Below are 23586 nucleotides of genomic sequence, written 5' to 3'. Positions count from 1 at the left end.
CGAGCCGAGCCGAGCCGAGCCGAGCCGAGCCGAGCTTCCCCCCCCCCCCCGCGCCGCTTCCTGCTTCCCTCGGCGCCCGCCCGCCGCCCCGGGAGCCGCACGGCTGGAGCGTGACTCACCGGGGGCCGGGCCGGGCAGGGCAGGGCCCCGACGGGGGCGGAGGACGACGGAGTGTGTGTGTGGGGGGGGGGAACGGGCGGTTGGCACCTTACCCCCCCTCCCCGGGGAAGGGAGGCACCGTAGGGGGCGGGGGGGTGTCCCCTAAAAGGGATGCTGAGGGAGGGGGACAGCCCCCCCACCACCACCCCATGGGGGTCGCGGGGTGGCATCGGGGAAGGTGCCCCCTTGAGAATTAGGGTGACTGGGGGGGGTGGGGGGGGTGATGGCCCATGCCTGTGTCAGGCACCGATGGGGGGGGGGGGGGAAGGTTGGGGTGGCATGCGGCCCTTTGACCCCCACCCCCAAAACTGCTTGGGCCACCAAACAGGCTCTGGGATACCCCAGAGCTCAGAGCCCGGCCCATCACGGCGAGCGCCCGCGGTGGTCCCGAGCCCGGACGCTGCGGAGATAACGGGTGTTCCTCTGCGCACCCCAATGCCCCGTGCGCCCCCCCCCCCCCCCCCCGCACCGGGTGCGGTTAGGGGGACAGAACTGTCCCCCGTGGGTGGGGAAGGCGGCGGTGGTCACCCCCGTGCCCTCCCACCATCACCCTGAGTTCGGAGACACCAGTGAAACGAGCGGGGTGGGGCTCAGCCCACTCAGGGGCAGAGGAAGTTGGGGATCATTACGAGCGGTGCCGGTCGGATCCGCGTGCCGGACAGGCTCGGCAGGCTCGGACAGGCGGGACCCCGACCTTCCCCGGGGCAGAAGGGAGGCTTCCGCAAGGAATCCGGTGCCGGCGCTGCCGGACACGAACGTGCATCTCTGCGGGAGGAGATGCGGGCCACGACTGGGGCATCCAGCCGGCCCCAAGCAAGCTGCCACACCACCACGCGCACCCACCCACCCACCCACCCACCCGAGCCCCTTCCCGGCTCACCCTCGCCTCCGTCTCCCCTCCATCCTCCTCCTCTTCCTCCCAACAGGCCCTGCTGCCCGTGGTGCCGGTGCTGCCCGTGGCGCCGGTGCTGCCCACTGCCTCCCCCAGTCCTCCTCGCCAGCAGCACCAGTGCTTCCCCCCCCCCCCACTCCCTTTTCCCGTTCTATTTTAAATTTTTATTGCATTCTTTTTAAAGAATACAGAGGAACAAATGCCCTTATCAGCAATTCTCACAAGGTATAAAGAGCCGCTTTTATCTCCCTGCCTTTACTAATCTAGAGCGAGCCAATGCCTGTTAATTTTTTAATTTTCCTAGTGAATGCATTTGTGGCTTTGTCAGCATCCATCCGCACACGCACTCTCCTCCGCACCCCAGCCCGACGACCCCGGCATGGGATTGCCGCCGTGCCGGCAGAGTGGTGGCAAGCACGGCTCACGGTTTTGCAACCACGAAGGAGTTCCGTGCGTCGGGAAGTCCTGCGTGTCACACAAGGCTCACCGGGACACCCTGGGATGTGCCACCGGCTGGGAAGCCCCAACATACGGCGGTAACCCCGGGGATGCCGGCCCGGCTCTGCCTGGCCACGGCACGGGCGGCAAGGGATGCTGCCGGAGCGGGTCTGCATCCTCGGCACGGGGACGGATTCCCGCGCCAAGCCGGCCAGCCGTCGCCGTCACCCGCTCCAGCCGAGGTCCCCGCGGAGGCACCGGGAGGGGGGGGTTCACCCCCATCCCTCCCGGGGAAGGGAGGGCGGGCGCAGGCTGCCCGCACACCGGGGCTGGGAGCGCCGGCAGCCGGCCGCGGTGCGCAGATGAGATGTGGCAGGCGTGTAACAAGCCATTAGTCACTGTCACCTTTGCCCGGCAGCCACTGGCAGGGTAATAAATCCAGAGCTGACTCCGGCAGGCCCGTTCCAGGCCACGGCTCCCAGCTTGCCTCCGCGTCGCTGCCGGCTGGGCTGTGAGCAGCTTGCAAATGCATCCTGGTCCCCCCCCTCCCACCCCGGGGGGACGCAACGCTTTGTGGGGTCCCAAACCGGGGCCAAATCCCCGCGGGGGCTGATGGATGGCCGACACGGGCCACCGCGTCCCCGGCAAGTGCCCTTCCTCGGGGACGTGGGGGGGGGGTGTCACAAATCCCCCCCCCTGCCAAGAAGCTCCCTTGCCCCACGGAGGCAGCGCTGCCCGCCCCGCTTCCCTGCCCGCTCCGGTTCCCTGCCCGCTGCACCTTGCGGTTCCCGGCTCTTCCCAACCCAACGCTAGGAACCGGCATCGGCAGTTGCCGCCAGATCAAAGCAGCCTGGCGTGGCACGGCGCGGCACGGCACGGCACGGCGCGCCCGCCGGGAAGGGCTGGCAAACAAGCCGGTCCAGGGAGGTGGCAGGCGGGAAGCACGCGTGATACCTCTCCCAAAAATGCTGCCGCTCCTGACGGACGGGGCAGCCGAGTCCTGGGAGCCGCGGCCCGGCCCAGCCCCGGGGGCCCCCCCAGCTCCCCGGCGCGGCCGGCCCAACGCCGCGGCTCTCCCCGGCGCCCACGGCCTGACTCACGGCCCCGGGGACGATGGGCAGGGACCGAGGTGCCGTCGGGGTCACCTCCCCGGCAGGGCTGCGGGTTTCGGAGCCCCAACCCCGAACCGTTGGGTGCAAACCTTTGCCGGGAGACCCAAGCCGCGGCGGGGCAGGGGACGGTCCTCGGGGACGGCGCTCCCGCACACACCCCCCCCCCCCGGCATCCCCCGGCGTCACCTACTTGTGGCTCCAGCGTCCGCGCCCTCCGCATCCAAAGCCGTCCGCTGGCCGATGTCCGGGACGACGCTGCCGCCCGTCCCCGGGCTCTCCCCGGTGCTGGCCACCCGGTGCCGGGGCTCGCCGGCCGCAGGCTTGGCGGCGGCTGTCTCGAGGGACGAAGAGGACGCCTGGAAAAGAAGCGGGACAGAGACTCAGCGCTTTTCCCTTGCGGGGCCGGAGAACCGCCGGCACGGGTGGGGGGCACGGGGTGGGGGGGGGGTGGGGGGCGATGACGACGACAGGGGCACACAGACACGGGATGCTTTTGTTTTGCTGCCAGCCGGTGCACGTGGCCGGCGCGGGGAGCCGCACGCCAGCCTGCACCGCGGGGCTACAGCTGGATCCGGCCGATGGCTCCCAGCGCGGCCAGACAAGAAAGGCTGGAGGGGGGGGAGAGGACATGAATCAAAGCGGCGTCCCCTTGCTCGCCGGCGGCAGCTGGCCGGTTAGGCAGCTCCCGATTACTCAACCGGGCAGTGTTTACTCGAGATCAACAACTCCCCCACCGCCGTCTCTGCCGGGCCGGCGAGGCGAACGTGCCGCAGGGATGGGGACGGTGTTGCCGCTGCTCCTAGCTGGGTTTGGGGACGGTCCCCCTCCCCGACCCCCGGCGTCCCGTGTTTGTTGTAGCTGTCATCCTCCCGCGTCAGGCGCGCCCAATGCACACAGCTTGGGCTGTCGCCGCTTCTGTTTATCTTTAATAAAGCGACAGCCAGCGAAGCCGCACGCATCCCAGCACCGCCGCACCACTCCGGGACAGACGCACGGACAACCCGGCCTCGGGTCCGAGGGGGTCCCCGGGATGCTGCGCCCACCCCGGGCACGGCGGGATGCGGGCGACCTCCCCTCCTGCCATAGGGGACACCCATAGGAGACACCTCGCTCTTGATTTGAGGACTTTAGGATCAGGGATGCAGCACAGCAAGGATTTTACGTTGATCCCATTTTTCTTGGGATTAGTCCTATGAACACGGAGAGCTGAAGCGCGATAGATGGTAGGTGCATTTTTTGCTGGGAAGCCCTTAGACTCAATGAGACACGCACGCGAGCGGACGTATAAATTTACCATTTGCTTCCTGGAAAGGTTTAATTTATGGAATCCATATGGCAGCGCCACACAGCCGCGAGTGCTCGGCACATCCCGCAAGTCCTCGAGTGCCACCACGTACCGGCTCCAACTGGCGGGGTGCCACCGGCTGCCCCGGCGATGGCGGGATGCTCCTCTCTTCCCCAACGATAAACAGAAGGCGACTGTCACAGTGGGCAGGGGACAATCCCGGAGACAGGTCCCCATCCCCAAAAGCTTGGCGCGGGATCCCTGGAGGCGGCAGGGACACGTCCCCGGGGTCCCAGGGGGGATGCTGTGCCACCGCTCCTCCTCCCGGGGCGATGCCGCCGGCAGCTGCAGGCAGCAATCCCCTACCTGTGGGCACGGGAAAGGGCTGGGGCGCACTTTGATACCGGGAGCAACTAATCATTAATTAGCATTAATCATCCCCCATCATGCATCACAGCAGCATTGGGCAAGATGCGGTCAGGGAGGGCCGGGCCAGGCTGGGGTCGCGGCGGGAAGGCGGATTTCGGCAGCGGTTACCGGGCCAAGGCTGGCACCCTTCTGCTCTCCGGGGAGCCCCAGCAGCCCCCCCCAGACCCCAACCCACCCATCGACCCCACGGTGGTGGCAGCCCCCCTTTCTATTTTCCTGCCAGGGGATGCCGAGATGCAAAAGCACCCGAGATGGGTCCTACCGGCCCAAGGGGCAGCCAGGATCCGTCCCCCCTCACCGTCTGTGCCCCCTGGGACCCCCCAGGCAGCAGCCGGGGCCGGAGCACCGGCCGCCTCCTTGCTTTAACTTCACCCCCCACTATCTGTCAGCAAATCATCCCCGGTTACACAGATAAGGAATAATTGATGCAAAGGAGCCATCTGTTTGCGAACACGGAATATCTGCTCAATTAGGAGGGATCTGTCCACCCAGATAAAGCATCGCAGCAGCCCCTCGGAGTGGGGGGGGGGCCTCCCTCCCCAACCACGTCCTCAAAGACTCACCCTCAATTAGAGGCGAGCGGGTTGATTTGGGTGCTAATTTGCTAAGCAGCACCCTGAGGTGCTTGGGCAGAGGCTGAGAGGGAAGGGTGCTCTGCCACCAAGCACTGAAATTCGAGGTGGGGGCTGGCAGCTCCCCCACGTCCCGCCGTGGCGATGCTTTGCCCATCCCGGCCCGGGGCTCGGGGAGATGCACGTCCCCACGGGTGGAGAGAGGGGCCCAGCCGGCCAAACGGTGCTGAGCTGAGGCCGGCCTGCTCATTGCACGGGTGGCTGTCTGCAGAAACGCACCCAGGGAGCCTGCACATGGACAGACGGACTCGAGGATGAGCCTGCAACAGCTCACAGCATGCACCGGCCACGCACAGCCCCGGCGGGGACCAGGGCCACGGGGCACGGCCCCTGGCCAGGGTCGAGGTCCAGCGTTCGGTGTGCGGCGAGGTGACATCAATGCGACATCGTTATGCGATGCTATTAACATGGCAAAAACTGAGCTGGCAGGCAGGGGAGGGCTGCAAGCCGGGGGAGACAGGCAGGGATGGCAGGGCAGCTCCGCAGGTGACAAAAACGGGGGGAAAAAAGGGTCCCAACCAGAGCCGGCACGGATGGCCCCACGGCACGGCACTCCCTCAAACCCCCCCCGCTGTGGCATCTGCCTCCGTCTCCCCCGGCAGGTCCTTGGTACAAAGGACACGGAGAGCTCGAGCCGGGTCGAAACACAGCCACTGGCCTCGATGGACAGGCAGGGAGAGGCCATGTGTCACCCGTGCCCCCCACCACCGGCACGGCAGCACCGCGGTGCCCCACCTGCCCTCGGGCTCGGTGCCCGGCGCAGGCAGCTTCGCAACCGGGGAACACGACGGCGGCGAGGGCAGGGAGCGGTGTCCCTGCGTCCGTCCCTCCCTGCCAAGGGCACATTCCTTCTGCTCCTGTCACCGGGATAAATACCTGCCGCGGCACACGGCTCTCCCCCCGGCCCCGGCTTCGGGATGGCGGCGACAGAGCGGGAAAGCAAACGGCCGCGGCGGCTCTCCGGCGAGAGAGAGATCCGGCACGCAGGCGGGCCGCACCGGCGCGTTTCCTCTGCCTTCGGGACACCAGAAAACGCGGCTTCCCCATTCCACCTCCCCTACGCCTCGCTCGCCGCCGGGGCGGGCGGCGGCGGCACGGGCAGCGGCGATGCCGCCCGTTGGGGATGCCGCCCACGGGGCACCGCGGGCACGGCAAAGCCCGTTCCCCCCCCCCCCAACCAACCCCGGCAGCATCGCAGCCCCAACCTCCGCTTTCCCGGGTGGTAGCACCCTGGAAACCCCCCCACGCTCCCGGCAGGCAGGGCACCGGGGGTGGATGCGGTCGTGGCACTTCGCCTCTTGGCTGGCATCGCCCCGGCGGGGCGGCGGGCACGGAGCCCGGCGAGCACCGGCACAGCTGCGCCAGCGATGGTTTTTTGGCACGGTCTGCGCGCGAGCTCCCACGAGAGAGCAAGGGCCGAGGTGGGGAGGATGCTCGGCACGGAGGGGCCGCATCCTGCACCTCCTGGGGGATGCAGAAAGCCGGCTGCAGAAGGAGAACCCGCGGCACGGGGGGAGCAGCGCACCCCAGCACCCGGTTGCGAGGCTGGGGGGGGGGGGGGGGATGAACCCCCGCCACCCCCCCCCCGTTCCCCCCGCTCCCCCCCAGGCCTGCGAGGCGGCGCTCAGAATAAAAGGTGGTTTTGGAGTGTTTAGGGCTGCGGCGAGCGGGCTCCCCCCGGCTCCCTTTGTCGGTGAGGCCGCCGAACCCTCGGCTCACGCTGGGGCTTTATCACCGCCGCCGCGGGCACAGCCCCAGCCGCGTGTTCGCCCAGGCGGTTTCAGCTGCTCTTCCCTTCGGGAAGCCTTCGCCCGCCTCCTCCTCCTCCTCCTCCTGCCAGCAGCCTGAAACCAGAGGGTTTTCCCCCAAAAGGAGGCTGTGCCCGGAGACCTGGTGCAGCGGGCGTCCGCGCCGGTGGCACGGCTCGGCACCCCACGGGTCTCTGCCACCCCGGTGGGTGCCCGCAGGAGGGGCGGTGGCCAGATCCGCGCATCCCCGCCGTCGCCGTGTTTAAAGTTTCTCAGCCATGTTTGCTGGCGGAAAGTTGGAACCTGCAATTACAGCTGCGCTAACCCCTCATTAAAAATGGGAAGGGGGAGAGAAAAAAAAAAAAATGGGAAAGAAACAAAAGGCTCCAGAGACAGACACGGTGCCGTTAACCCTTCCCAAGCTGGGGATGTGCCCAACCCAGGGCCCCCCCCCCCCCCCCCCCCAAAAAAAAATTAATACGGCTGCAGGGATGCGCTGCAGCGATGGCGGTGAGCCGGCGGTGACACCGTGTGCCGGGGGTCAGCGCGTCCCCGCAGCCGCGGGCATCGCTGCCCACCCGGATCCCCCCCCCCCGCCTCCGTGTCCCGGCGAAGCCGGCTGTGCCGTGGCGTGGCCCAGCCCGCCGGCGGCACCCGCGTGGGCACGGCGGCGGCCGTGCCGGAGCCGTTTGTCACGGCGGGGCTGCGGTTCCCGCTCGCTCTCCGGCAGCGACACCGTGACGCCTGCTGCAGGAGCCCACACAATATATGTTCGCACTCATCTCGCAGCTGCCCCCAGACAGCCCGAGGTGCCGCGCTCCTCCCCGGCGCGGGGGCCGGTGTGTGCCGGCAGAGCCGCGGCGCGCCGGCGAGCCCAGGAGGGAACCGGTCAACGGGGCGAACGGGGATGGAGGGGGGGGGGGGGGGGGCTGAACGGGCAACGCCGGAGACCGCGGTCGGGCCGGACGCCGCACGGGAGGACGACGCTGGAAACGCCGCCGGCACCGAAAAAGGCGCGCGCCGGCGGTCCCGAGTGCCACGAGCCTGGGGAACGCCGGGCAAGGGGAAAGGCCTGACCCCCGACCCCCGTGTCACCGCAGCCCCCCCCCCCCCCCCCCGCTCCCGCCCCAGCACCGTGCCGGCGAAGCGGGTTTGCAACCGCCCGCCGCCGGCACGGCGGAGGAAGCGCCCGGCGGAAGCGGGCGCAGAACCGCCCCGCTCGCTGTCGCTTTTGGGGTGGAGGGACGGCGGGGGGGCCCCCAGGAGCCCGTTCCCGGTGAGGGTCTGATCCTGGCACCCACCCCGGCGCGGTCGCATCCCCCGCCTCGCGTCCCCATCCCCGGGGAGCGGCGGGTCCCCGCGTCGCCCTCCCACCCCCCCCCCCCCTTGGCGACACCATCTCACCCGCCGCGGCCGCAGCGGCTCTGACAGCCAGCTAACGAGCTGCAGGCAGCAATTTGGGTTATATATAGCCCCAAAGTGACTGCATCTAATTGCTCCAGCACGTACCGGCCCCGCCGCGGGGTCCGGGTGCTGGGCGCAGAGGAACGGGGCGGGTGGCACGTGCTCGGTCCCCCCCCCCCCCCTGCCCTCACCCCGTGTGACCCCCCCCCCCCCCCCGGGCCCCCCGAGGCTGACGGGGCGCGAGCATCGCCCCATCCCACGCCGGCCCCGGGAAGCAGGGCTGCTCTCGCCGGCTTTGTGCCGGGGCCGTAAGCGGCTTTGGCTAAAGCTGCCGTCCCGGCCCGTCTCAGCCAGAGGCCCTAAGGAGCTTTTGTCCCCCTCTCATTAAGGGGTTTCGGCCGGGGGGCCGCGGGGTGCAGCACCCGACACCCCCTCGCCCGCAGCCCGACGGCTCCAACCAGCTGCTCCGGCAGCCCCGGGAGGGAGGAACGGAGGGAGGGCGGTGGTCCTGCTGCCGGCCCCCCCCCCCACCCACCCACCCCCCCCCAACCTCGGCCCTTTGTGGCAGCAGCCCCCATCCCCTCGCAGCAGCTGCCAGGCGAGGCGGCGGGCGCGCAGATGCGGCCGGGCGCTGAAGGCGGGGGGGGGTGGTGGCGGTGGTGGTGGTGATGGTGGGGGTCCCCCGCGGCGGCTCCCCATGCCGGCGGGGTGAGAGGCGGCCCCCCTCGCCCAGCCGTCGGCGGGGAGGGGAGCCGGAGCCGAAATTGTTTGCCAGCTTCCTCGAGACGGCACAATGGAGGGCGCGCAGGCGGATCCGGGGTCAGGGGTGAGAGCAGCAATAAGTGGTTTATGCCTTTTGTGAAGAGGCTGAACTGACAGCTCGCTGGATTAACAAAGACGTCCTCTGTTCCCGGGCAGGTCATGTGGAAAGCGCTGCGCCGACCCCTGTCACTTCTTTTTTTTGCAAGAACAGACATTTGTTCGCCAGCGAACGGGGAGGTGATGGAGGGGGAGGCGGGGGGGCGGCGGGGGGGGGGGGGGCACGCAGCCGCTCGCTCCCGGCTTTCCCCGAGCTCCTCTGGGGCTCTGGGTGCGGGGACCGGCGGCCGCTCGCTGCTTCGGCAGCTCTGGCCGCACCGCGTCCTCTCCCGTGCCTCAGTTTCCCCAGGTTGTGGGATGAGCCGTGGCCGGTGGCGATGCACGAGGCCCCCGCGGGATGCCAGCACCTCCACCCCGCTGCCCGGGCAGTGCTGCGTCCCGTGTCGCCCCAATTCCACACCGACAGGCCCCCATGCTCGCCACCCCATCACCCCAGGGCCAGAGAGGCTGGGCAGGATGGGACCCGCACCCTGCTCGGTGCCAGAGCAGCCCCCGTCCCACTGTGGGGACACAAAGTTCTTGCTTACGTCTGCCGGTCCCTGCCAGGCTGGGAAATGTTCCCTCCACCTTGCTTTCAAGGCAGGGAAACTGAGGCAGGGGACGATGTGAGCATCCCATCCATGCACAGACAGCAGGGCTGGCAGCAGCACCTCCGCTCCTGGCGCTGAAAGGGGAGCTGGCCCTGCATGAAACAACCAGCCCTCCCAAATCTGCAAGGATTTCCCCAAGGCTGTGCGGCACAGACCCTTTGCTGTCATCATTAGACTCCAGAGTAAACAGCTGAAATAGTAGTGCCTTTCCACACTGAAACTAACTACTCTGGCCGGACCAGTGACCCCCCTGGCCTCGGTTGTCCTAGCAGCTCCCACCTCCGTCTGCCACCACGCCACAGCCCTGGCTCCAGGCCAGCGCTGCCCCTGTCCCCCTGGGACCACAGGGCCCCAGGCTGGGAACGGAGGGATGCAGCTCGCTGCGGAGCAGGGCCTGCCACCCAAATCCTGCGGAGACCCCGCGGGACATGCTGCTGCCCAGCCCCGGGACCCTGCTCCATCCCGGCACGTTCCCCATCCCCATCTCGGGGACACCACGACCCTGCAAGCCGGCGCGACGCCCAGCTCACCCACCTCCAGCTCCGGAGCCGCCGGGCAGTCTGCGGCCGCTGTCCCCTCCCTGCCACCCTAAATACCTGCTGCGGGGAGAGGCGGCTGCCCCAAGGGGCTTTTCATTCTGGAAAATCCCACCCGCCCCACGGCGGCTCATATTTTCGGGGCATTCCCACATGCACAAAGCCCCACGGGGGTAAACTGAGGCAAAGAGGAGCAGCCGCGTCGGTGCAAGGCTCTGCCAGGCTCACCACGCCGGGGGTGAGGGGACCCGACTGGGGGACCCCATCCATCTGGGGGCGGGGGGGCAGGTCACGGCAATCACCCGTGGGGCAAAATCCCACACGCCGGCCGGGCAATCAGCTTGGGACGCGGTGGCATTAAAGCCTCAATCTGCACCCCCCCCCCCCCCCCCCCCCCGCCGTGTCCCCCTTCTTCATCCAGCCAGGCGGCTTAGCGCGCCGGTTCTCAGCTCCCGCCTGCCATCTAAAGACGGACTTACCGCCAGGTCCGGCGCTTCGTTAAGCCGCAGATTAAACGCGCACCATCTGCAAGGGGAAACTTTAATGCAGGATAATACCTGGAGCGCACACTCTGCCGTGTCACCGCACGCCCCGGGCCACGCCAGGCGGGTGGGCACGAAGCCCCTCGGTGGCACGACGTCCCTTAGCGGCACCGTGCCCCTCAGAGGGGATTTGGAGGGCTTTGCACGTGCGAGCGGTACCCGAGCTGGATGTCCCCATCGTCCCCGCTGTCCCCTCCTGGCACAGCCCCCCCCGAGGACCCACGTCTGGCTGGGGTGGGGGCTGCACCCCCAGCCAGCCCCTGTGTCCCCCCCTGGGGCAGCCACCCCCAGGCAGGGGACACCCAGGCGCTCGGGGCGGTCCAGCCACCACCCCACCTTATTAATTACTTTAAGCGATTACGAGTTTCTTCGTCAGGACAGGAGATTAGACCCTGCAGCTGGGAGCCATCTTCCCCCACATCCCTCCTCCCCCAGGGGACAACATGGAGGGGGGGGGGGCCTGCTCTGTCCCCCATTTTTAGGAGCAAATCCCACCATCTCCAACCCCACAAAGGTGGCCCAGGTGCCCCTCTGTCCCCCCCCCCAGCTCAACGAAGCCCCCAGGGACACCCAGGCCAGCAGCATCACCCGGGGTGCAGCGGGGACACGGGGTCACCCAGGCTGTCCCTAGTGATGGGGGGGGGACACACACAGAGCTAGGCTGAGTGTCCCGCAGAGGCAGAAGGGATGCCGGGTTCCGCTCAGCAGCGAGGAGGGGTGCTGGTGGGGGACAGCGCACCCCAAAAGTGGGTGGGGGAGGACGAGGCACCCGCTTGCCGACTCAGCACCCTGATGAATTATACCGGATTACAGGTCCCTGGTCAGGTCAGCGGGGAAAGGAGCCAAAGAGGCTCTCCGCCTCCCGGCCCGCTCCTGCCGGAGAATTTACGGCCAGGACTCCGCGACAGGCTGAGTAATTAGTACCGGGCGGGAGATGGCTGAATCAGCACCCAGCCATCGGCACCGAAGGGATGGAGCTGGAGGAGGGGGGATCGTGCAGCCCCGAGCTGGGGGCGCTGCGGGACCGACAGTGGCCCCCCCTGGGATACAGGGGTAATGGGTGACCCAGCAGAGCCTGCCAGCTGGGGGGGGTCATCCCTACGGCTGCGAGCATTGAGGGAAAGCCGGCTAGCTCAGCATCCCACCCCCGACCTGCTCTGGCCCAGCATCTCTTGAGTCGGTCCCTCGAGGTGTCGCTTCGGGAACACCCCAGGACGCAGCTACGGCACGCAAAAGCCCCCCCCCCCCCCCCATCCCGTTCGCTTCAACACGAGCATCGCTCTGGTCCTCCCTTCGCGGCCTGGATGCTGCATCCCAGGACGCTGGAGCCCCGGGATGCCCGAGCATCCGCGCAGCCGTGCCCGGGCAGCCCTCGGGCCTCCACGGCTGCCATCGATTTACCGGGATTGGGAACGGCAAGGCTGGCTCCCCGGCAAAGCCAGCCCCTGCTCCGCGGTTGATTACAGCCATTTCCCTGCCCGTTCCCCCTCCCCGCTGTCTCCCTCCTGCCTCCGTCTGCTGCCTGGTTTTACGAGGGCCATTTCCAAGAGGTCGCTGGAAATAGATTTTTATCACCTCATGATAAATATCGTTTACGGTGACATTACTGCTCCGAGCAGCCGTGCAGAGGAGGGAGGAGAGGCGGGCAGGCGGACGCCCACTCGTAGCCCCCAGCTCCGCGGGGCACCGGCTGGGCCCTTTCTCGTCCCCGTCCCCATCCCCGCAGGTTCGGGCAGCGCCAAGCCTCGACACCATCCATCTACCCAGGCGGCACGAACAGAGGGAGCCGCATCATTAGCCCCGCGTGCCATTAAGCACTTAAAAAGCCATAGGAATAAGCCGCGCCATTAGCTGACAAGCGAGCTGGGAGGGGAGGGATGCACGGTAGCGGTGGGGGGAACCGAGCGTGGACCGGGGGATCTCACCACCCCACATGCCGCGGGGTGCCCGCAAACCCCCCGGGAGAGATGCTCCAGTGTGCCTGGGGAGGGCAGGTAGAACAGCCCCCTCCTGCACACAGCTCCAGGGTGGAAAACCAGGGGCTTTCAGAGCTGACACATCACTTCTGCAGGGGTGAAGCCGCCGGGCACCTCTCCAGAGGGACTTTTCGGCAGGGCAGGGAGAACCGGCTCCCCGCTCGTCCCCCCCCCCAAGCCTGCCTCGGCCAGGCTTTGCTTTAGGGACGGAGCTGGTGCAGACACCCAGGAGAAAAAAGCCACCGCTGGGCTGAGAACTGCAAACTCATGACGGCCACGGCACCGGCCCCGGGTGTCGCAACCCTGCGCAGAGGGCGATCCGGCGGCCCAGGGGAGCACGGGTCCTGCCCCGGCCGAGCCTGCAAGGCAGGACGGCTGCCAAGCCGTGCCCACAGGCAGCTGCCTCTGGAAAAGGGCATGGCGGCGGGCAGGGGGCCAAGGCCAACCCGCTGCCCGCGCCAGCCCCACCACACACAGCGCCGGGCGCCGGCCACCCCCGCGGGGAACAATCGCCCCTTTCACCAGTGCAGAGGCGGGAGTGGAGGGGGGGGGGGGGTGTCACCTGCGGGGACGGAGCCAGGGTCCCCAAGGTGCCTCCCCCCCCCCCCCCCCCCACCGTGCAGAGCAGCCCTGCAAAAGCAGGGGTGAAGTACGGCAGCGAGAGCCAGCCTGCAACACCCGGCAAAGAGCAACCCTCGCCCACGGGCAGAGAGCGCGGCAACGCCGGCCCGTGCCAAGAATCCTGTTTTCTCTCCCCAGCCCTGGCTCCCTCGGGCAAGCCGCCTCCTGCCTCGCTGCCTCAGTTTCCCCCCCCCCCCCCCCCAGCACCCAAGGAGCTGGCAGGGATGCCGGGGGTACGGGCAAAGGGTGGGCAGCAGCCACGGTGGGGGAGCCCCAGCCCGGTGTTTTCGGCTGCTTCTTGCGACACGCAGCGCAAACCCGCCGCGGCGCGGAGCCTCGGCGTCTCGCTTGGCAAGCGGCCCCGCGGCGTGGGGCCGGGAGGGAGGGAGGGAGCCGGGCTTTGTATGGGGACAAGCCCCGGCGAGACAGCGGCAGCGGCCACCTGCCGCGAGCTGCCGCGGCGGCACGGCCCCTCCTCTGCCCCCCCACACCCGGCGGGTAGAAAACGACCCCAAAAAGGGACACCCCGGACACCCCGGCAGCACAGGGGGCTGCGTGGGGACAGCCAGCCCCGCACGCAAGGACGCGGGGTGCCACCGGAATGGCGTCCACCCTGTCGTTCCCCCCCCCCCCCCGGCAGCAAGGCCGTCGCCTCGCTGCCGGGACACGTGCGTGGGTCAGCCAGCGTCGCCCCCACGCCATCGCCCCTGCCGAGGCCGCGCCAGCAGCTGGCACCGTCCCCCAATGCCACGTCCCACCCCGGCACGTGGGGCACCCCCAGGAACGAGGGGTCCCTCGTCCGCCCCCGGAGACCCCCACGGCAAGGCGTCGCGCCCCGGGATGCCCGGCGGCAAGACGCGTGCCGAGCCAGCTGCCTCCAGCGAGCACGAAAAGGGGGGTTCGTTCACCTGGCGAGCGGTTCGGTGGCCCCCGGGGTCGGCTCTCGCCACGGCCTCGTGGCTCCCGGCACGCAGGAGCCTCCCGCCGGTGCCAGCACACACCCCGGCAGGGGCCACCTCGCCGGCGGTCACGCTGACCTTATGTGTCACTGCGGGGAGAGCCCGTGCCCCGCCGCCAGCCCAGCGCTTGGCCCGGCGCACGGCTCCCGCGGCCAAGGCGTGCCCCGCGGCTTGGCACCCACCCGCCTGCCTGCGGCTCCCACCGCGCATCCGCCCTCCTCTCCTCGGGGCTGGCGGGACGGACGGACGGATGGACGGACGGACGGCAAGAGCGCAGACTTCCTACTCGCCCTGCCCCAAGCCCTGGGGTGAAGGTTTGGGCATCTCCTGCCCACGCCGGGACCCGGCGAAGCCTGGGTGTGGGGGGAGGGGGGGGCAAGGGCAGAGGCAGCGAAGGGTGGGCAGTGCCCCCTCCCAGGGCCACCCAGCCACGAGCATCCCTCGGGGACCCACGGCTCCAACCTCCGCACACCCAGCTGAGCACCTAGGGGGGTGCGGAGGGGGGAGCAAGCTTTGCCCCCCATCATCCACAAACGGAGCTTTGCGCTGCCGGGGAGGCAGCGGCCACGGGGACCAAACCCCTTCGCCCCCCATCCCAAGCACCGCTGCCCCCCACCCTGGCAGGCCAGACCTGAACCCCCCCAAAGGATGATACATGTCCTGCAGCCCCTCCGTTGGGGTCCCCCACCCTGCGCACCCCCGGAAAGCTCCGTGCAGGCCTGCTGGGGTGCAGAAAGCCCATTTTACTACTTTTTAAAAAAAAAAAAAAAAAAAATATAAAAAACCTCCCATCAGCGGAGGGAGCCCGCTCCCCCAGCCCGGCAGCACCGCGCAAAGTTTGCAGCAAGTTGCACAGTGCCCCCCCCCCCCCCCCACTTTGGGGTACCATCGCCAGGTTGGGGTGCCGCAGGGGTCCCCCCCCTCGGTGCGCTCCCACCCACCCCCACCTCGGGACAACAACCCCCCCCCTCCCCGGGGTGGGGGGGTGGGGGGGGACACACAAAACACACACGCAACAAGTCCGGGGAGTGTGTGTGTGGGGGGGGGGGGGGGTGCTACATCCTCCTCCACCACCCCACTCCCCCTTTAGTAAAGACCCCCCCCCCCAACACACACACACTCCGGCAGGGCTGGGGCAGGGCTGGGGGGGGGGGGGGCCGAGGGGGGGGGGGGTTAGGAGGTACAGGCAGCTGCCTGCCCTTGCACCTACCTGTGCGGCAGCGGCAGGAGCGGTGACCCCGCGCAGCCCCGCCGGCGGCAGCGAGCGGGAGGAGGCAGCGCCGCGCACACGCACACGCACGATCAAATCCCGAGCCGCCGGCGAGAGGCGGAGGGGGGGGGGACACACACACACACACACACACACGGTAAAGAGCCGGCTGGTGATGGTGGGGGGGGTCAGGGAAATTAATAAGCGAGAAAAAGGCACTTTAACCCACCCCCCCCCACACACACAGCCCTCCCCGGGGCTCGCCACCGTGCCGCGGGGGTGGCTGGAGGGTGGCGCTGGGGAGGATGGGGGGGGGGGGGGATCAAAGGCTGGGGGGGGGGGAGGTTGGGGAGGGGGTGGGGGGGGTCTCGCCAACCCCCGCTGCCTGCCACAACAAAGAGCCAGACACAACAAAAGCAGCATATGGCCAGAGCCGCGCGGGGCTGTAAATTAAACATAAAGGGAAGATTAGATAATTAATGAGCGCTCCCGGGCCGGCCTCGGGGGGGGGGGGGGGGGGGGGGGGGCCTTGCCTGCTGCGGGGAGCCCTTCGCCCCAGCGCCCAGCCCCGACGAGGGAGGGGGGTATTTGGGGGGGGGGGGGGGGCGACGGCCCCGGCAGCGCAGGGGGCCCGGGGGGGGGGGGCACCTGTTGGGAGGGGAGGATGGGCAGCGGCCGGATCCAGCCTCGCCAGCTGCTCCGGGGCGCAGCCCAGCCGGACCGCCAGCGCCTAAGAGGATTAGAGGGGGGCGACCTTCCCCCCCCCCACCACACCACCACGGGAAACAGGCCTGAAGCTACAGGGCTGGAGGGGTGAGGATCCCCTGTTGTCGTGTCCCGTCCCGTCCCCCCCCCCCCCCCCCCCGCCGTGGGCTCCCACCTCTGTCCCAGTCCGGGGTAGGGGGCATCCAGCATCCCCCCCCCAACCCCGGGGGGGGGGGGGGGCAGGCATCCCTGCTTCCCACCGCCTCGAGGAGGCACGGCTCAGCATGGCCCCCCCCCCCCCCCACCCGTGTCCCCCCAAGCAAAGCGGCTCCTGTGCTGGCAGGAGCGCAGAGCCGCTTTGCAGTGCCCCAAACCCACCCTGCGTGGCAGGAGGGGAAACTGAGGCAGGAGGGGAAACTGAGGCAGGAGGGGAAACTGAGGCAGGAGGGTGGCGAGTCCATGCCGGCGACTCAGATCTGCATGGGGGCAAATTAGGGCTGTCCCCAGTGAGTCCTGCTACCCCTGGGACGTCACCACCAGCATCTCCTGGCAGGCTGGCCCCCCACCACCACCCCGGGCGGGCAGGAGGAGGGGGTACCCCGGGGAAGGGGGTGCCAGAAACGCCGTCAGGCTCGGCCCCGGCCAGGGGAAAGAGTTAATCCCATTACTGGCAGGCTCACAGATGGCGGCTGCACCGATTCCCCTGCTTAGCAGATTTAACAGATAAGGCGGGAGGGAGGGAAGGAGGCGAGGGGGGGATTCTCCCCCCTAAACACACACACAGCAGGGCCATGGGGGGGCAATAACCCACCCCCCACCCCCAAGCCACAAGAGCCTGCAAGCACCCGGGGATGCTGCCCTGCTCGCCACGGGCACCGCACAGCACGCCCACGATGCCGGAGGGTGCGGGGCGTGCAGGATGCGGCCAGAGTGCACCAAACCCCTGTGCAAATACAAAGTCCATCCATCCCACCCTAAGACGAGGGCTGGCAGACAAAGCAGGGGACCTGGGGACACCCAAGCCGCATGCTGGCCCCCCCCCCATGCCAAACCCACCATCCCTGCAGAGCCCCCGCCACCCCGGTTTCTCCGGGAGGTCAGGGGTCAGGTCCCTGCTTCCAGGGCTTGGGGATATTTAAGCAGCTGCTCCCAGCACTTGGGAGGTGGCATCGGCAGCCAAGGCTGGAGCGCGGGATTAGGGAGTGTGGGAAAAGGCTGGCGGGAGGCCAGGGACAGAGAAGCTGCAGCATCCCCGACCGGGAGCGGAGAGGACAACCAAAAAGGGATGGAAGTCTGGATGGATGAAGAGGATGGAGAGGAGCCAACAGCTCGTCATCGCTGCGACAGCGGCGTGTCCCCACAAGAGTCTGCCCGAGCACCTCCATCCCTGCCACGAGCTCGGCAGGGCTCAGCGACATTCACCTCCCAGCCGTTTCCCACCACGGCCCCCCTGGAGCCCCCGGATAACCCCGGCAGCAGCTGCCAGGTCCCGGCGGTGCCCAGCCCAGCCCCAGTGGGCAGGATGAGGCCAGTAGCCTCCAAAGCAAACCTGCCCGCTCTCCTTTTAAGCTGTTGCAAAACACTGAGCCTTTGATTCTGCGGGCGGCGGGGTGGCTCAGGGCAAACAGCGATGCCCAGGCTGGCACCCTGCAACCTAATCCTCCCCCCGGCCACCCACACCAGCCCCCCGGGGGGGGGACACCAGGGATGGGGAGGGCACATGTGAGACATGCCCTTGCAGAAGGCGCCGAGTTGCCGTGCCGGAGGTTGCCACGGCAATGGGAAAGCAGGAATCTGGGTGGAAAAGCGTGGGGGGGGGCGGAGGGAGGATGCGATCCCGCAGGGCTGCGGGGGCACAGTACGGTGCTGGGGGCCCCCCCTCCAGAGCCCCAGTGTGCAACGGGGAATGGATCGGGGTGCCATGGCACCCCCCCCCATCTTCTGCCCCAGGCAGGGAATAAGGATGCACCCACGCCGGCCCCACTTCTCGTGGCTGGGTGCCTCCACGCCACCCCCCCTCCCGCTGGCATCTCTCTCTCAGGGGCCGCTGGCAGGTTTGGGGGTGTTCGAACGTGGGCACCGGAGCGAGCGCGGCCCCGGCATCCCGACACGGCTCATCTCGGTGGCAGCGACACTGAGGCAAACCTGGCCAGCGTCTGACCCCCGGCAAGAGGGGACAGCCCCAAAGCCTTGGGGACACACTGCGTTTAGGGGCTAGGGGTACTGGGGGAAGCGGGAAAGCCCCAGCGAGCACCCTGTCCATGCTATAGTGCAGGATGGGACCCGGGGCAAGACCCCAGCAGGGTCAGGGCTGCCGGGAGGGAGGGCTGGCTGCTCCCCAGTCCTGCTGTGCCTCAGTTTCCCCTGCCATTAAGGTCTTACCAGCTACGAGCAGGAACGCTACAGGCGGTTTTACTGGCAGCCGCCCAGCCCCACGGCTCACCCGGCCGACTGGGAGCAAGACGCCAGCACCGCTTTCAAACCTGCCCATCCGGGAGCTCCGGCACAGCTCCCGGCAAACCCACCCCACCCTTTGGCACAGGGGAGAGGGCGTTTGGCGGCCGGACTGCAAGCACCCCTCTCCAGCTCCCGTTCCTCGCTCCAGGCGCCGGCCGGCCAGCTCAGGAGCCTGTTTGTGCCTCGCCAGCCCGGCCAAAGGCCTCGTAAACCCACCCTGGGGAGCCCTGGCCTGGGCAACCCCGGCTCCTGCCTCCATCCCGCACCGGCGCAAGGCTCCCTGCGCCAGAGCATCCTCCCTCTGGAAGCGGTTCAGCCAAACCCCACCGCTCCCGCAGAGCGGTTGGGTGCCGAGCCACGGGGATGCTCGGCCATCCCCACGCTCTTGGGGCGGTGGGTCCGTACCCCCCCCAAGCTGGGCTGGCGGCGTGGCACAGGGACCCCCCCTGTCACCACGCAGCAGTTTCCATACATAAGAAATCTGATGATCCATCAGCTGGGAGCAGACAGGTTGAGGCTGGGAGCTGCCTTCCCAGTGCCAGCCCAGACAGCACTCCCAGGGGACTAATACCGGCATGTAAATATTAGATACTTTTGTCTCCTCCGAGACCAATTACACAAATCGTGGCAGCTCCCGCAGGACTCTCCGCTTCTACTTACTGTATCATCATTAACAGCTTATTAGAGAACAGCTGCTCAAAGAGGGGGAAAAAAAAAAAAAACAAAAAACCACCAGAAGAGACGGCAAGGAGATGTGCACGTAGGACAGGCTGGGAAACGTGACCTCCACCCTGCCCTGGCACCCGAGGACACCCGCACCCATGCCCACCGTGCCGCCGGCGTGCCCAGCCCTCTGTGCAAGCCCAGAGATGGGACCAGTCCAAAAACTGTGTTGGGATCTGCTGTGGGCTTCCCAGGAGGTGCTGGGAAGGTGGCAGAGGGACGGTCCCTGGGGAGGGGGGGACGATAGACCGTGCAGTGGCTGGGGACAGGAGCGAGGTGGCTGCAGGACCTCCAAGGAGAGCAGGAGCCAGAGCAAAGGCACCAAACAGCCTGGCACCCCCCAACTGGGGGCATATTGGGGCTGGAAGGTCCTTCCGTGCCCGGGAGGGAGGTTATTCCTTGGGCTTTGGGTGCCTGTCACCGGCCCAAGGGCAGCAAGTTCTCCCTGGGTGGCAGGAGGGAACAGGTCTCATTTGGGGGGGGGGGGGCAGGCAGGAGACGCTGGGGAGGGGGCTGGAGGCTGCAGGATGAGCCCCTGTCTGGGGCAGTGCCGTCCGGCAGATACTCCTCCATCCCTCCTACTCTGGGATGGGGGGGACATGAGGTTTGGGATCAGGGATGCACTCCCTAAGCCAGCTACAGCATCATTAAAAGGTGCGGCTAACTGGGAGCTGGACGCTCCTCACCCTCGTCCCAGTCCCCTGGGGGTGATGCCAGCCAGGGCCAGGAGGGCAGGGGTGTTTTTTGGGGTGCCACCATCCCTCCACACCACCCCCCCCGCCGGGCCCCTCCGAGGGGCGAAGCCCCAGATGCAATTAGGCGGCATCAATCACTAACGACGTCCCCTGCAGCCACCGAGGACAGCCGGGGTCCCCAGCGGGGTGGCAGCGGGAGCTTCTGGGGCCACCCCAGGGTGCCCACAGGCAGGTGGCCAGGGGCTAGTGGCCCTGCTGGGTGCCACGTCCCCAAGGAGGATGCCACGGCATGCTTCTGGTGCGCTCTAGCGTCAGCCAGCATTAATGCATTGCCGGCACCGCGCAGCAGCACGGCTGGACGCGTACGCATGCGGCGGGGGGGGGGGGACGGGACACCTGGCACGGCCACCAGACCCCCTCTGGGGGGGTGCACCTCACCCCCGTATGCGTGCCTTTGCACGGCTGATGTCCCATACCAAGGTGGGGGGGGGAGATGTCCCATGCTGGGGGGGGGGGGGGGGGCAAAAGCCACGCAACTGCCCCACGCAGGGGCAGATGCTTTGGCAGAATGGGACCCGCGAGGCAGGAGGGGGAGCGGGGCTCCCCGGGGCTTTCAGGGGACGGCACGCGAGCGGGGAGGTAGAAGCTTCCCGTCTGATTGCTAATTATCCTCGTTATTCCGTGTCAGACACTTTATGAAGCACCAGAGTGATTTGCTCTTTCCCTGTAATTAGGCACGTCGCAATTACCATCTAATTCAAGTTCAAGCTCCGCGTCCTCACGACCTTCCCGGCCTCGACACGATGTCCCTGCTCGTCTCTCCAGGGCCCCCCCCCCCCGATGTCCCCCCTCCCCGTGCCTGGCTCTCCCACATGCCAGAGGGGAGAGGGGTACTGGTGGGAGAACAGGGCATGGAGCAGCCCCACGGCCCCCCCCAAAAAAACCCCCCACAGCTAAATGGGATGCCAAAAGCCCCAAGCCAGGTCTGGGGTCCCCCCCCCAGGGACAGGAGGGTGACAGTCCTGAGCACAGTGCTCCCAAGCATCCTTGAGCCCTTCGGATTTCGGCAGAAGAATCGGGACCGGGGCTGAGCCCCAGCACGTGGCCGGACCCTGCCCATGCACAGCACCAGGCCAGCTGCCACCTTGTCCCCGTTACGGTCATTTTAGACACTGTAGGACTTATTTAAGCACTCCCGCGGCGTCCAGGTCCCACCCTCAGCTCCCATTCCCAGGGGGGCAACAGCACAGGAAGAAGCATGCAGAAAAAAAAAAACAAACAAACAAAAAAAAACCCACAAAGGGGTTTTTTTGAAAAAAATTGGAAAAAACCAAGGCAGGAGCCCGGGCGAGCGGCAGCTCTCGCAGCTTCCCAGGGCGGCGCTGGCTCGCTCGGGGATTTCCTCTCCCCACCTGGCCCACGGCGTTTGCTCCGGGAAGAACCACGGCTCCTTTCGGAGCATCCTCCCAACAGCCCCCCGGCCCCAAGCAGAAGTGCCGCTGGTGCCGCAGCACCGGGCACCGTGCCGTGCCAAGCTCCGCCGCTACACCCGGCGGCACCGGAGTCACTGCAGGAGGATGCCCTCCCCCTCCCAGCAGCTAATTAATCCTTCTGCTCAGGCAGAGCTCATTAGCACTGGTGCAGCGCAGAGCTGCTCCGGTTGCCCGGCACAGCCGCCCTTCCCGGTGGAGAGCAAGGTCAGCACACGGGGCCATCCGGCACCGGCACTGGCATCACCACGCTTGCCCTGGGCTCTGCCTCCCGTCCCCCTCGTTGGCCTTTTCTGCAGGCTGGTGGTATATTTTCCAAGCTTATACTATAGGAAAAAAATAAAAGAAAAAAAAAAAAACGGGGAGGGGGTGGAGAAAAGGGCCCCCCCCGAGCGCGAACGCGAGGGAGAAGCGGCCAAGGAAAGCAGAGGAGTCAGCCAAGTGCCTCGCTCCGTGGCAGGCAGGGCGCGAGTGGGCCGCCCTGTAAATGTTTTGAATTTCCAAAACAGGAGGGAGAAGCCAAGAGCTGCCGAGTTCCCCCACACGCCAAGAGGGACAAAGGGCATCCCTGCACGGCGGAGGCACGGGCAGGCGCCCAGCACCCCGGTTCTCCCCCCCCCCCCCCCCATTTCGGCTCGCCCTCGGTTCCCCCGGGATGCGCAACGCGGGGGCGATGCGGCGTGGGGCCCCCCCCCTCCGGCTCGGCTCTAATTATAGCCGGGGAGAGGAAGCGCGGTGGTGCCGGGCGAGGGTGGGTGCCAGGCGTGGGGCTGGCGGTGGCTCCGCAGGGGGGTCCCACGCGGGGACGATGGGCGGCTGTGGGTGGGATGTGCACCCACCGCGACAGCCCGGAGCAGAGCCCGGGGGGGATTCGGCGCGTGGCAAAGCCCCCGGTTCCCCATCCTGGCAGAGTGGGAGCTTCCCGGCTCACACCCCCTCGGGAACTTGCTCCCTTCAAGGGCCAAATCTGCTGGAAAAGCCCTGAAGCCGGTGCACTGGAGGCTCTCCTTGCTGCGGGATGCTCCGACGCTGATCCCTGCCCCACACCGGAGGGAAATCCCAGTGCCCACCCCGGCTGCTGGCAGGGATGCGAGGATGCTGCATGGGTGGTCCAGCCCCTCGGTGTAATCCCTTGTCCCGAGGGGCAATGCTGCACCCCAAAAAGCAGAGCCTGCCCCATAGCAAAGAAGAAAGGGCTGTGGAAGATGGGGCGGCATCCATGGGAATGCCAGCAGCACAGCCCCCACGCTGGGGGTGGGGCCCCTATGCCCCCCCCCCCCAGATTATAACCTTGCGCAGATTATAATCTTAAATTATAATCTTCAACAGACCCAAAGCCCCATCTGCCTAATCCTGGCCCTCCCCCCCCAGTATAAACCCCCTGGATGGGGGGAGCGGGGGGCTGCCCGGGGTGCCAGTCCTTCTAGCGGGGTGGGAGAAACCGTGGGGCGAGCCCCCCCCAGCAAGGTACCGCCGAGTTAGGAGCCGGCAGGGAGACAATATAGGGACTATGCGGCCTCCTCGCCGCCAGATGTGTGTTAATAAGGCAGCTGCCCCCTAAGCTAATAAGGTCACTTACTGGCTCCAGCAAGACGAGAAAACAAGCAGGGGCTTGGCTGCGGTACAGCCTGACTTGGCACTCGCCGCACGCCGGCTTCCTGAATTCTTGCCGCTTCCAGAACAGCGCAACGGGGTGGAAAAAAGCAGATATAACCCCCCCCCCCCCCCCCCAAAAAAAAAAAAAAAAAAAAAGAAAAGCAGCCCCTGCAGCCCACCCGCCTCCAGCATCCCCAGCGCTGCCCCTTCATCCCGGGGGGCTGGGGTGGGAGCCGGCTCCTGCACCCCACGGCAAGATGGGCTGGGCAGCCCGGTGGGGTGAGGACACCCCCACCGGGTTGTTTTATTCCCTGGGGAAAACCTCCCGGGAAGGGCTTTGGGGGTGGGATTCCTGCAGACTTTCCCAGCACAGCGAGCAGATCAGCGGGGCCCCCCCCCCCCAGCTCCGCTCCCTGCCTCCCTCGCCTGCCCCTGATCATGGCGCCTACAACTCCCTTTGTTTTAATATTATAAAGCGAGCCAGATGCCGGCTTTAATCCCCTCAGCT

At 67.7% G+C, this 23586-nt stretch overlaps 1 protein-coding gene across 2 annotated transcripts in view; it reads right to left on the bottom strand.

The window, feature by feature from the left end:
- Positions 1–23586, bottom strand: part of GSE1 (Gse1 coiled-coil protein) — a 103290-nt gene that overhangs the window by 62667 nt on the left and 17037 nt on the right. For both annotated transcript variants that reach the window (XM_030023875.2, XM_030023876.2), the window contains exon 2: positions 2792–2957. In XM_030023875.2, the coding sequence (XP_029879735.1) occupies positions 2792–2957 (166 nt within the window). The remainder of the gene's footprint in view (positions 1–2791; positions 2958–23586) is intronic.

Source organism: Aquila chrysaetos, chromosome 9, assembly GCF_900496995.4.
Source record: "Aquila chrysaetos chrysaetos chromosome 9, bAquChr1.4, whole genome shotgun sequence".
Classification (NCBI taxonomy): domain Eukaryota; kingdom Metazoa; phylum Chordata; class Aves; order Accipitriformes; family Accipitridae; genus Aquila; species Aquila chrysaetos.
Note: the sequence above shows the minus strand (reverse complement) of the source record. Positions and strands in the feature narration are given on the sequence as shown.